This window comes from Macrosteles quadrilineatus, unplaced genomic scaffold (assembly GCF_028750875.1).
Source record: "Macrosteles quadrilineatus isolate MER2022 unplaced genomic scaffold, UCM_ALF_1.0 Scaffold_2__2_contigs__length_208266976, whole genome shotgun sequence".
In the NCBI taxonomy this organism is placed as follows: domain Eukaryota; kingdom Metazoa; phylum Arthropoda; class Insecta; order Hemiptera; family Cicadellidae; genus Macrosteles; species Macrosteles quadrilineatus.
This window is the reverse complement of record NW_026542595.1, coordinates 11,510,547-11,525,203: the sequence shown is the minus strand read 5'-3', so window position 1 is coordinate 11,525,203 and position 14,657 is coordinate 11,510,547. Positions and strand designations below refer to the sequence as shown.

The window sequence follows — 14,657 nt, the reverse complement described above, 5'->3', positions numbered from 1 at the left end:
GTAACGTAAAGAGATTCTTTATAAATTGCGCCGCGGGCCGTTCTCCTGGTTCCGCTGATCTTTTCGTTTACGGTACTCCCAGAAACGTTTTGAGTACAACCAATAGTTATATTAAATACATTTTAGCGAATTTCCCTATAGGGAAGTAGCTATTACCGTAGGTCTCATGGTAAGACTTAGGCCCGGGGCCGATTTACTTTTTCATTTTGATGTCCCCAGAGGCCAAAAACACCATTCGTTCAAATTTGTATATATGTATATATATATATATATATAGATATATATAAATATATATGTGTCCGTGAACACGATAACTTGAGTAATTTTTATCCGATTTTGATGAAATTTGGTTTGAAGGTGTAAGGCGGGATAAACTTGAATGAGTTCGCGATCCAGCATGATCGGACTATGGGAACAGGGTTTTATGGGGGGTTTTATGGGGTAAAAATTGGTTTTTCTCATTTTTGACCCTCAAAACACAAAATTTCCCAATTTTTCTCTAAACCTTCTTAAAGAGCTTAAAAAAAAAACAATTCAGTATATCAAAGTGTTTTTGTACGGTTATTGGTTACGGAGAAAACTAAAAAAATGGTAAATTTAAAATTCCCATGTTATTCTTATGGAGAATATTGTAAAATGTTGTAGTTTGCTTGTTTATGGATATATTTTGATCAAACTTGGCAAATTTTTTTATTTTATAGTAAGCTATCAATATTTTACTAAAAACACACTTTATTAGTTTCCTTGTAGCAGCAAACCTAGGTACTCGTTAAACCTAATGTTATTTAAATAAGATCAATTGAAAATCAATTCAGCCAAATGGAAATTCGCTTAGACGGCAGGTTTGCTGCGGCGGGGGTATTTATTACATGTAACACATAACTAAATACTGTATTATCACCTTTAGGTAAATTATTTACATACAATGTTACCGTAATTTAAAATATAAAATGTAGACTATATATACAGGGACAGTGACTGGTAATCCCCCTTTATTTAAATGTAACAAGGGATCGTGTATTATCTGCTTTGTTTGATAATTAATGAGAAATTTCAAATATTAAGGCTAAGAGCAAATATTAAAATCCATATTTTTAGCCCCTGAGCTGTGATATAACTAAAAAATTGTTTTTACCTTTTACCTTAAAGGTAAAAACAATTTTTTAAGAGCAAATAATTGATAAGGTCATAAATACTAAACCTAGGAAGTATTTAACGTAAAGGCAATAACAAAAATTGAATAATAAATTTGCAAATCGAATTGTTAGTCGTGTTCTTTTTGACAATATGAGTATTTGTATAATGTTGTAAAGACACGATTAGTAAAAAAGTGTTTTGAGGGTCATTGTTATTCTGTATATGTTTTAAAATTCATATCATCACACATAACTCTGTTCAGACTTTGTTGTTGTATTTTATTTATTTAATTTGTTATTGTTGTTATAGATATTTAAATAATTGCCAATGTTATTTTTTAAGATATTTATTTGTACGTTATTTATTGATATTAGTTCGTTTTGTCATATATTGTATTGTTGTGAGTGATTACACTAAAAATTATAATTTATTCAGCAAGATGAACTTTTACCATATTTATTATTTATAATGCATGTCAAGATTTTGTTGTTAGAATATTAATGCTACAGTGTAACTGGGTTTATCCTGTTTTGCAGCATTGTAATAAAATAAATAAATAAATAAATAAATAAGAGAAAAGGGTTTGGTTAATAATACTAAACATTACTTTTAAGAATATGTTTTACTGCCCACAGTCGTGCTTAAATATAGTACAAAGGTTGCATTACATGTTGTGAAACAAAACCAATTTCTTCAATCTCTGCCTTACACGTAACTTATTTTTGTTACATTCATTCATAATGTTCCTAGCTTGGAGAAACAAACGGTTTTGTAAAACAGTGTCCCTAAAAGTTGCAGTCATGGGCGGCAGCCCGGTACCGGTATTGATATTTATCTTCTGCAAATAAATGACATAATATATGATCACATCCATAGAATAGTTAGTTGTATTCTTTAACTTATATCAACTATTAAAAAAGGTTAAAATTGATTTAGCTTTACAATGATCGAGTAGCAAAAACATAAAGAGTTGCTGGACTAAGGAGGTTGGTGCGACATAAAATCAAAACCTCGTCGCGCTATTAATCACTAGACTACAAACAAACTACAAACTTAATTGTAAATTGCTCGATCACATGTTAAAAATCATCTCTTAAACTACAACTTTGTCGCTTACAGTTTTCTTCTGGCCCAAAAATAAAATACTTCCTCGCATACTAACTTTTTCATGTCACTATGTAACATTTTTTTAAATCTTTTTAACTATGGAAATTCTATTTCAAATCAAAAGTAAAATGTATTTATACCATTACATTCTGCATTTAATGCAGATTACGAATATATAAACATTATTGTACTTAATATTTGTTATTGAAGGCTAGGAGCGAGTTAACAACTTCGCGCACTATTCGATGAATTGACTAAAATCCACTGGGTCCCCATGGTGGCGGGGGAAGGCTGCCACAACGGCGCGCTTTCGTGAAAACGTACCTAGCATTCCAGTTGTGTTATTATACTTCGATGAGCGGTGCACGGTGCAGTCCCAGCGCCATCGGCCAGTCAGCCACGGCCAGCCCCAGTCGGCAGTCCCGAGTCCCAGTTCCCAGTTCCCAGTCGCATTGCCGTGGTCCGTTCCGTTTGGTTCCGTCCGTCTCCGTGTCCGTGCTCCGTGGTGGAGTCGTCGGAGTTCGAACGGAGTTATCTGGATGGAAAAATACTTTTAGGTTATATCATAGACTAACCTTTATCTATGGTTATATCTTCTTTATTATTATAATTATTTTGTGTTTGCATTTTTATGTTCATTAATAATTTCTTCATTCCCCATCTCAGCCTACCAGTGATACCATATCCATAAGTTAGTAAGTTTAAACCTATTAACTTTTAAAAGTAGTTTCGTGCTAAGCTATAAAAATCGGGCTGTTGTTATTGTTGTCACTATGTATTTAAAATCACAACAAAACCCTCGTTCTCGTTTACTATTGAAGGGGAGGCTAAATATAGATTACAAAACATAAGGTAGGCTTAGGTCTAGTTATTTGTTAGCTTTACAGTTTCTTGGTTGATCGTGTAAAAAGTGTAAGGCAGAGGATAGGCTACGCGGTAGGCGTCCGGCATTTACTGTCATAACCTAACCTAACTAACCAAACTTGCTGATGATGAAAAAATCGAATGAAGATTAAATTCTGTTCGGGTACAGTTTCTTAACTGGGCTATGCTAATATTGATTGAAACTATCGATTCGATTAGTAAACCTTCTTGCGTGATAGTTTTTTTTTATGATAGATATATTTAAAAATATCGATTATTAATCAATATTTTCAATTCAATAGTTTCAATCAATATTAGCATAGCCCAGTTAAGAAACTGTACCCCTTTCGGGTCTTAAAATAAAATTATAAATGCCTCAAATTCCGACAAAAGATGTACAGTTAATAAGAAGAAATGGTAGCCTATTCTAAGCAAAATCTTTGACAATCCAATGGGATTCGATCTAAGTTAGATACCGGTACCTCTTGGCTAAAACTTATCAGCCTAGAACTCTTTCTACTACACCACAAACACCGATGGCCCTGTTCCGTATCATTGTGATAAGATAATGGTGTTCCGGGCCCCCACAACCCGGTGACGTCACTGTTGGACGCCTAAACCACATTCGGTTACCTGACGCGTATCCTCTGCGTTGTTACCTATAATCTAAGGCTTACATTACGATCCAATTGATTTATTGATGAGACATCTAGGTTTCTAACTAAAACAAAAAGTTTAGCTGATCCAAAGTTAGGACTGACAATAACGTTCTGACATAGAAACCTCTGAAGAAACGTAGAAACCCAAAGAAATATTTCATAAAGCTGTTCCCCACCAAACTGATTTAAAGTCATCAAGACTGTTGATTTTTATATGTGACGGGGAAAGCGAAAAGGGACCTCTTATGGCGATAAATATTTTTAACTATTGTTTTTTTCCCTTATTTATAGATACATTTTTATAAAATTGGGTAAATTTATTTGTTTCTTATCATTCTATTAATATTTTATTAAAAGATATACTAGGCTGTATTACCCTCCCTGTAGCAGCAAACCTAGGTACTAGTTAAACCTAATGTTATTTAAATAGGTTTGTGAAAATCAAATCAAGCAAATGGAAATCCACTTTGTCTGCAGGTTTGCTAATGTGGGGGTATTTTTATTCATACTGTCATTAATTTTTTTATTATATTTATTTATTTAATAAACTGGCATACTCTCTAAATCAATAAGGTGTTTGCTTCAAACAACTATATATTGTGGACATATTGAAAAAACAACAATTGTTATACATCTTTGAAAAATTTATTTATTTTGAAGGTCTGTATTTTGACCGTTATTTACGCTACATACTTGCTGTTGGGCTTAAACTGTTACAAATTTATCCTCGTTTAATTATATAAAGTAATACTTTCAGTAAAATCAACTGTTCGCGAGATAGAGTGAAAACCCACAGGAATGGTCAGATTTTTGCTATTTCGTTAACAAGTGGCGCGCCCCGCAGCGCGCGGTGGCATTTTGAGGTGGATAACTTGGATTTTATGCTATGGACACAACACTAACAACATATCCAAAAATCAGAACTACCCGACCTTTTGCACAGCAACCCCCTATTTTTTGTACATATTTACTGGACTATTGAAGCCCTTGAATGCATCGATAAAGGAGAATCGATTAATATAATTTGCAATGAACTGAATGTAGAGTAGATTACAACTGGAAAACACCCCGCCGCAACAAACGTGCAGACTAAGTGATTCTCAACTTCAAGGTAATAAATTGAAAGAATAACAAACAAATAAGTACAGCTGAGGTATTTTTAACATTAGGTAGGCTATGGAAAGTTCCCTTTAGAAAGGAATTACGACCTTAAAAGGGCAATTTATGAAATAATGGATAGTTTTGCACAAGGTTTCTCGTCATGACGAACATTTTAAGTACCTATATGGTTTATGAAAGTGTGACTTTTAGTTTTCTTAAAAGTTCATGGGTACTTTGAAATCAAGAGTGCCAGAAGAGAGATTAAATGAGTGGCAAGTGTACTAGCAGAGTCCTCCTGAGGGGTCAGCGTATCACTGAATAATGTGTTAAAATAATATTTAAACCCAGTAAATTTGTAGGCCTACCAAGTTTTGTACTAGGTATCTTGATTTTTTTTAATGTTTAACTACAGGCCTACCACCAAGACTTTTTTCCACCCTGTAGGCTATATCTTGTAGTCCACTATAGGTAAAAATGTATTTAATGCAAGATTCACTCTAATTTAAGTAGGCAGTTACCATGTTGCAGTTTTCTCCTGATTGACTTATTTTGACACACTATTTTGTTACAGGCAAGTGATGTGGTGTGAGGTTGGAGTACTCCTAGATTAAATCACGGTTATTGTGATTCACACTGAAATAAATTGTTTACCGGTAGGTTATCTCCATTGTATGAAGATGAATCACAAGCCTAAAGAAAATGTGGAAAACACCATTTTTGTTGGAAATATTCCAAAAGAAACAATGGTGAAAGAGTTGAAAAAGGTTTTCAGAAAGTTTGGTCCTATTATCAATCTGAGATTTAGATGTGCGATTCGCAAAGACCCTAAAATACCCAAGAAACAGGCAGTGATAAAAAAAGATTTTCACGAAGAAAGTAACCACATAAATGCATTTATAAAATTTCAAACCTCTGATAGTTGTATGGAGGCTCTTAAAATGAATGGTGAACTATTTGGAGGACACCATTTAAGAGTAACATTGGCCGAAGATTCAGGAAAGACTGAAGGGAAGAAAAGTGTATTCATTGGAAACTTGGCTTTCAGTAAGTTGTACATATTGCATACTATCTAATATTGATAAGTAAGGATGTAGGCTGTGTTGCTGTAGGTAATTTGTTAAGTTCACTATAGCCTATATAGTATACTAGACCCACGGGCTTCACCCCGTTTGACTTCATAAGTATTAATCTATATTTTTAATATGCTAGGTATATTTATGTCATAATTGTTTTGGAACAGCGGTGCTACCGATCACCATGTCCAAGGTGTCGTTAGAAAGGTCTTAGCATGTAGTTTTGCCATCAAACAAAAAAACTTAGGAATTCCATCAGGGCTCTGCCCCAGTGGCCTTCAAAGTTCCCATGTTATTCTTATGGAGAAAATGTTTGTTTACATTTAAACAGATGAATACTTTGCAATTGACACTAATATTTGAAACAGCTGGTTATACTAAAATTGGTGTTTAGATTAGTTGAAAAGATTGATGTTTCACTGTTTTAAACCCGTTTTTTATTTGCTCAAAATAAAAACATAACCAAAAAAACCTTCGACATAATGGAGACTATAAGACGTAGACCAGGACGTCCAAGAGGAGGAGGCCGACAAATTTTAACTGGTAGGCGCGAACGAAATACAAATAATACTATTGTCGTTGATAACCAAATACAGCAAGCACCCTTCCGTGTTGGGTTTATGTGTGCTTTCAAACAGTTGCCTGAAGATTCCACATTCAATTTAGGACTGTTGGATAATCGCGGCACAAGCTGTTGATTTTGACACAGAAGAGAGGAGATATTAGATTAGTTGCAAATGCGTTGGGAGCAGAGTGTTTTATGTTAACGTTTTAAAGGTAAACGTTCGGATATATACTTAACATGAGAAAGAGACTGGAACAAGATCGGGAGATGGGCCATTATGAAACGCAGTTTGTCCCAGGAAATGGAAAATTTAAAGGCGAATTTGTGGAGAATTCACCTGGTGGAAGAGGAATTATGTAGATGTAGAGAAATAAAAACCACGAGTCACGTATTTATAAATTGTTCTCTTCAGAAGACAAATAGGAGAGTACAGGAATAAGTGTTGGATAAGAGAGGTATAGAGATGAGAAACTAAACATGATGAGTGACAAGGAAACAATTGAGATGTTTAGAAAAGTAGCTAGGGAATTAGGAAAAACCAGGGATACATACAGGCTTTTAAATTTAAAAAAAGAAACAAACAAAAACTAAGAAAGAAAAGGAATGAAAACTTGCCCATGAAGGGGAGAGAAAGGTTAGAGCAAATCTCAATGATCCCTATCCTTCAGGGTGGTATGAGGAAGGCAGTCGTGCTGTTAGGCTTTTGGACACGTAATGTGTCTGGACGAGGATTGAAAGTGGCTGAAGCCTATAAAGAAAGAATATTTTCACGGGGAATTTGCCTGGCAAATAAGTCCCAGTCTTAAGCCAGGGGTGGTGGTGGGAACGAGGAGTTTACCACAAACATTTACTGACTTGGTTGAAATGAAATATTTACCTGAGTATTTCCAAAATCTTTGAGTCGAATCTTTGAAAGTCATCAGAAATTATAACCGTTATTCGTTTTAAAATAACGCCTGTAATACTTAGCAATTGCTCGTATTCGAGCAACAGGTACACTAGTAAAACTATTGTTTGGTTAATTTAAGCTAAAATAAACAAAACAGAATACAGTAATTCAACCGAATAATCACACCTGATATTAAAAAGGTACCGTAATAAATTGAATGAAAGAATAACAAACAAATAAGTACAGGTGAGGTATTTTTAACATTAGGTAGGCTATATGGGAAGTTCCCTTTAGAAAGGAATTACGACCATAAAAAGGCAATTTATGAAATAATGGATGGTTTTGCACGAGGATTCTCGTCATGATGAACATTTTAAGTATATGGTTTATGGGGGTGTGACTTTTAGTTTTCTCAAAAGTTCATGGGTACTTTGAAATCAAGAGTGCCAGAAGAGAGGAGACATTAGATGAGTGGCAAATGTACTGGGAGCAGAGTGAGGAATAAAGGTAGACGTTCTGATATATGCCAAACATCAGAAGGAGACAGGAAGAAGATAGGGAGATGGGCCATTATTTAACACAGTTTGTGACAGGACATGGAAATTTCAAGGCGAATTTGCGGAGATTTAACCTGGTGGAAGAGGAAGTATGCAGATGCGGAGAAATAGAGACCGCAAGTCATGTTTTGATGAATTCTCCACTTCAGGAGCAAATAGGAAAGAACAGGAAGAAGTCTTGGATAGGAAAGGTCTAGAGATGAGAAAATAAAACTTGATGATAGACAAGAAAACAATTTAGACACTTAGGAAAATAGCTAAGGAAATATGAAAAACCAGGTAGGCTATACGTAAAGGCTTTTAAAATGAAAAAAAGAAAGAGACAAAAAGAAAGAAAGAAAATTAAATAAAATTTCTCCAGGAAAGGGAGAGGAAAGGTTAGAGTGAATCCCAGTGATCCCTATTGCTCAGGGCAGTAGGGGGAAGGGAGTCGTGCTGTTAGGGATTTGGACACATAACTTGTCTGGAGGAACATTGAAACTGGCCAAAACCTGAGAGGAAGGCAGATTTTCGCAAGGAATTGGCCTGGCAAATAAGTCCCAATGTTGTTGGATAGGTTGAAGCACGTATATTTGCCATCAAACAAAACATTTTTTGAAATTCCAATAGGGCTCTGCCCCAGTGGCCTTCAAAGCAACCATGTTATTCTTATGGAGAAAATGTTTAGGCCTATTTACATTTGAATAAATTTCACTTTAATTACATTTGTGAAATGAAGTCTCAGTTCACAACGATATTTCAATGATAACCTATGCCAATGACTAACTATAACTTAAATAAGTTACACCCACAGAGCATAGTATAAATATAGTTGCGGCACTTGCCGTCTGGAGTGAAGCAGGCTTCTCGTACCAAGATGGCCGGCCCGGTCTGCATTTACATTTAAACCATTACTGTATATTGTTACCATGGAAACCACCAATCAATATTTACTTTTAAACCTCTCACCTCAGATCTTTGAAAGCCGGCGGGGCAGAGTCCTAGGTCAATATCGAAGGGGGGATAGTTCTATTTGTATCCTCGGAGTGGTAGCTTCATCTAATTCATAAAGTAGCATAGAATAACACAGTGGTAATGATGCCGTGTTTTCAATGTTCCGAGCCCGACTCTCTTACCAAGATGGCGGAAATCGGCTTCACTGCTGGTATAGCTGTAGTTATAGAAGTGGCGACTATATTTATTCTATGCTCTGTGGTTACACCTGACACTTCTGTTCTGTATTAGTTGACTTGTTATGGTGAATATTCTGTTGTATTCTTTGACTAGAGGTGTACACATTATATTATTCATATATTAATTTTACTAATAGTTTCACCAGCTTATAGCTAGGTTAAACCAGAACTGCTCCAGTTATTATAATTTACTCCTCTGGTAGTAGTGTGTCACAGTTTAAAACATGATATCTACGGTAAAAACTAAAAAAAACTTAGATGGTTAGTCTTTATGATTAGTTTTTGCTATGAGTACACACCTATTCAAAATATAGGCTACATTTCACCCCATATTGTTTTTGTTTTTTAGCTCTTGAAGTTTTTTGTTGCTTTTAGCGAATTTCCCATATGGAATCAAATCAAATCAAAAGATCTTTATTCATTTGTAAATACATATTTATATAAATAGTGTCAAACAATGAACACGAATATACATGAACAAGTAGGCTACAATCAACATGATCGGTAGGACATTATTGATCACACTACTCCAGGTTGCTGTTTTCTGAATTTTAAGATCTATTATCTGTTCTAAAGTTAAAAAAGTCATCAAATGAATAAAGTACCCTCTGTATAAAAAATTCTTTCAATTTTACTTTGAAACCTCTATCATCCTGCATGCTTCTTATGTGATCTAGTATGTGATTTAGGAATCTGATACCGTTGTATGAAGTTTTTCTTTTAAACAATTCTAATTTATGATTTGGTAATACTACTTTATTTTTATTCCTAGTGCTATAGCTGTGGATATCTTTATTTGTAATAAAAACTATTTATATTATTTTTTACAAACATTATGCATTCTAAAATGTATAAGCTGTAAACAGTCAAAATTTCAAATTTAGTAAAGTAAGTTTTGACAGATTCATTGTTCCTAAAGTTTAATATGGCCCTTAAGGCTCTTTTCTGTCCTTAAGTATATTTGTCAAATTTTGAGCGTTCCTCCGTGGACATAGATCCCATAAGAAACATGAGATTGAACATTGGCAAAATAAACACTTTTTAATACATTCGTATCACAGGGATAATACAGTACAATCTTTTGATGGCATAGATTCCTGAGTTAATTTTCTTTAAGACATTATCCACGTGCAGATCCCAACTTAGATTTCTATCAATAGTCCAGGCAAATTAGATCAAATACAGGGTGTGCTCCCCAAAAAATCGTCTAAAGCTGGAAAGTGTTTTAATACCTTTTGGGGGTCCCAAATAAGACTCCTGTGAGTTTGCGACGGATTCTGACGTCTGCTTAAGGCTGTGCTCTACCCCGTCTGGCGCGCGCAAATGTAAGGGTATTAGTTCTTCCTGTTTGTAGCCCCAATTGTGAACCGATTTAAAAGATCTTGGTGTCATATTTTTCGTTAAATGTTATTGTAGGTATCCCGTTTTTTTAAATTTTGATAATTTAAAAAATGTTGGGCTCACGGGTTGGTGAAAAATGTAAAAATAGGCGTTTTTTATCATAAGTTTTAATACATTAAAATAATTTTTACAGAAAAAATAAAAAACGGGACAAGTGCAATAGATGCTTAAAAACAAGAATCTGAAGTTAGTTTACTAAAAAGTTGAATGATAACCATGTAATCACGCAGACTCGAAAGGCTTGCAAGCGCTCTTCAAGGCGCCGTGCAGTGGCGCGGCCATGCGGCCAACGGCTCTACCTGTCGTCAGCTCTCCCACCACAGCCATCGATCGATATTTCCCCTCCTATCGGTTGAATCTGTTCCATCTTTGCGTCGTCGCCGTTTTTACACATAGGATAGGAGTATACTGTCCTCTTTGTAAACAGTTACTCAGCCAATGCAACTTGCTTGCACAGATACAGCTTTAAAACTTTACCAAAATATAAGTTTGTTTATAAACGTCGGGTATGAGATTGTTGTAATAACAACCATAATTACATGTGTTTTAAGAAAACCAGTACTCAATAGTGCTGATTAATTGAAACAGCATTTTAAACTTTTGTAATTAACCCCTCCAAGTTGGGGACTTGAATCCTGATACCTCAAATGTTCTAGCTAGACTATTGACCACTCAGCCATTCAACTTCAAGTTCAAATTCACTACAAGTCATAACACGGGTCTACAAATAAAATACCCTGTCGCAGCAAAACTATACAGACTAAGCGAATTTCAACTTGTATGATTTCATTATTTTTTACTAAAATATTTTAATAAATAAGACAAACTGATTTCAATTTAAATAACATAATATTTAACGAGTGCTTAGGTTTCCTGCTACGGGGAAGGTAAAAAGTGTTTTTTGACCATACGTCAGTAGGATGAATGAATTTGCCAAATGTTATCAACATATATCCATAAATAAGTAAAGTAATTTCTCCATAAGAATAACATGGTAATTTTTAACAAACTTTTTTTAATTTCTCCCTGACTGTAGGCATACACCAGCGCTTCAATATACTAAATTACTCTGCACCGATGACCTCTAGCCAAGATCAAGTTTTCGGTCTAATAGTATAGAGACGGGTTTTAATAAGCCGATATGGTAGGCTTATGGGCCATTACCGCTCTTGTAGGCTACAGCCTCAAAATCCCATCCCCATCCCCAAAACCATGGCGCCGAGCCGTCTGCGAATGCGCGCGCGCGGGAAGATGCCAACTGAGGCGACTACCTGGGCGACTACCACGACCACGTGCTTTTCACTCGCTTGCACTCTTGCAGTGATTTTCATGTTTTGAGTGTTTTGGTGTTTATTTTTTGTCATTGCTGGTGTGCCTCGAGATGCCTAATCCTAGGAGAAGAAAAAAGAAACACCTTAATTTAAGTGCCAGAAGATTTAAGAACAAGGGAAGTCAGAGTTTACATCGTTGGCGTGAATTGAAGACAAATAAGGAAGAGAATAGGTAATGTATGATGAGAGTTATTTAAATTAGAAGTACATAATATTATTTTACTATTCACTAGCCAAATATTACTTATTACTTATTAGTTGGTAGGTACCGGGGTAGGTTACTACAATCAAGGATAGGCTTACAGGTATTTTTTATTCCTGCTACTACTGTATGAGGAAAGTCTGAGTAAAGATCACAGTAAGCATAAATTCATTGATATTATAGCCACTTTACAGCTAACTGGCTAAGTAGGAAATTGTTAAAATGTTCATTGCTAAAATATAGAGGTCTACATAAACTACTAGGTAAGTACAGATAGGTAGTTATAAGTAACCTATTAGTAAAATATTTTGTATAGACTCCACCTCATTTTCACCTTAAGGGGGGGGGCTAAAGATCCCCCTTGGACCCTAGAAAAATAAATTTAAACGTCCTTAAGACACGCAATGTCATAAAACAGATCAATGTAGTTTTTATTAAACCTAATAAGCGATGGCAGAAGTGGTATTAAATTCCACATAGATAAACTTTGTGACAATAGCACAACAAATAAAACAATATTACGCCATGGAAAGTTGTAGGAATCATCCAATTTTTACATTAGTCAGCTGTTGACATGCTAGGGCACAGGCGAGCGCCGAGCGCGCGACCGAGGACGGGGTAACAGCTGATTTCCTGATGCCCCATAGTTAGTTGTCAAATCGTCTGCCAGCCACTAACTTTACACAGGCATCAATCAGCAATCAGCTGTGGCACCAGTAGCCTGTTACCATTGACTATAGAAACACTAGTGTTAAAGTTTATATAGTCAATGCTATTACTAACTATTCATTCTAACAGGTGCAAAGTACCTCGCACACCACAGAGTGCATCACTCAAGGGGACCGAATATTCATTAGCTGCAGCATGTTCAGATGCTGAAAGTGATGAGTCCGACTGGTTAGAAGGCGTTCCAGTAGACACACAGGACACGTGAGTCTTTTTATAATAAAACTTTTAAATGTCTAACTCTAACTTATGTTTGCTCCACCTACTGGCGATTTTCCCATGAAATTACGTAAAAAAATAATTCTGTTACAATGTATGTGTCAGATTGCTGATAAAGTTTATTTTTAATTTAAACGTTGCAGAACAATAATTTATAAAATTTAATGTAACACAAATAAAATTTTCTAGACATTTAATAGTTAATGAGATATTGATGGTGACACAACTAATTTGTTCAAACTGAATAGTAGAAATTCTAATAATGCAATTCATATAGATTATTATATGGTTTACGTAATTTTTTCGTTGGTCTGCAGGTGTAAAAAAGACGATCCGATTAGGAACAAATCTAACACACCGATTGATATAAATGGAAGAAGATTAGTCGATATGAAGCATTTTATTTCTGCTATCCAAAAATGTGGGAACCACACACCCTTTGACTGTTCGTTTGTTGATATGGAGGTTTGTCACGAAAGGCAATTGGGAATGATCTCTGAATACACCTTTGTATGCAAAATGTGCAAGAAGATAGAAAAAATCACGACTGATGATTGCACTAAGGACTAAAAAAAAAACTAAGTCTCAATACTGCTGTGGTAAGTGGTTTTTTGGTATGGCAAATGTGCAGAACATATGATAAACTTTTTCCACATACATATATATAATAACATACAATAACATATATCAACATGTGTTACTGAAAAGGTTAATTATGAAGTATTTGTTGTATATAAATGGTAAATGTACGTATTTACATGGTAAATGTAAATGTTTGACGTTTTAACTTTTTATTACGTCAGTAAACGATAGGCTATTTGAAATATAAATTTATTTAGTATTTTAACCTTTCGTTATAGGTTTGATAATAGAAAGGCTGAACTTCTCACCTCTCTTAGTCTAAACGAAGACGAAAGGAATGAACTGGAAAAAAAGTCAAGGGGTCAAAGCACATGTGAGCTATGGGTAAAGGAAAGAAAAAAAAGAATAACAGGGTTGGTACGGTCAGGGAAAACCTGGAAATGTCAGGGAATTTTGTTGGTCTGGAAAAGTCAGGGAATTTCTCTTGAAAGACTACATTTTTTACAGATATGCTACATTTTGCATCTACGTCTCAATACTTGGTCAAAAACATCGGGAACCTACCATCGATATAAAAAACATCGAACATTGACAGACATTCTATCATCATTGACATTCTATCATCATCTCTGATTACTGGCTTTAATTGAACGTACCGAGCTCCCAGTGTTTCTACACGACCAAGAGAGTATAATCCCGGTCACTGGGTTAATAAATCCCGTTTAATCCCTTAAGATTTTTTGTGTTAAATTCTGAGTGTTAAATTAGACATATTGTGTTTAAATAGTTGTTTTAACATTGCTATTATATTTTGTTAAGGTAATTTTTTAGATTGGGGTTAGTTTTTCACTAAAATAAAGCATAGTAAATAAAAACGACGTCATAGCCAAAACTCCTGTTTTATCCCACATCCCCTTCAAATCCCGCTCATGCTCTAAAAATCCTGTTTTCGGGATAATCCCACGTATGGAAACACGGCTAGTACCGTTAGTTCATGAGTGTTGCCGCAGTCCCGAGCCCGTTCAGCCGTGCGCACGGTGATAGTTTTATTAATATGTGTTCGTCTTAGTCA

The 14,657-nt window shown here is 35.1% G+C and overlaps 1 protein-coding gene across 3 annotated transcripts in view; it reads left to right on the top strand.

Annotated features, from left to right (window-relative positions):
* Window positions 1-2,763: 2,763 nt before the first annotated feature.
* The window catches only part of LOC128988063 (RNA-binding protein 34-like), a 47,100-nt gene continuing 35,206 nt past the window's right edge, over window positions 2,764-14,657 (top strand). Inside the window, exons 1-2 of one of the 3 annotated variants that reach the window (XM_054409248.1) lie at window positions 2,764-2,935; window positions 5,440-5,912. In XM_054409248.1, the coding sequence (XP_054265223.1) occupies window positions 5,540-5,912 (373 nt within the window). In that variant the 5' untranslated portion in view covers window positions 2,764-2,935; window positions 5,440-5,539. Of the gene's footprint in view, window positions 2,940-2,981; window positions 3,097-5,439; window positions 5,913-14,657 lie in introns of those variants that run through there. The other 2 variants (XM_054409246.1, XM_054409249.1) reach the window with 2 other exon arrangements.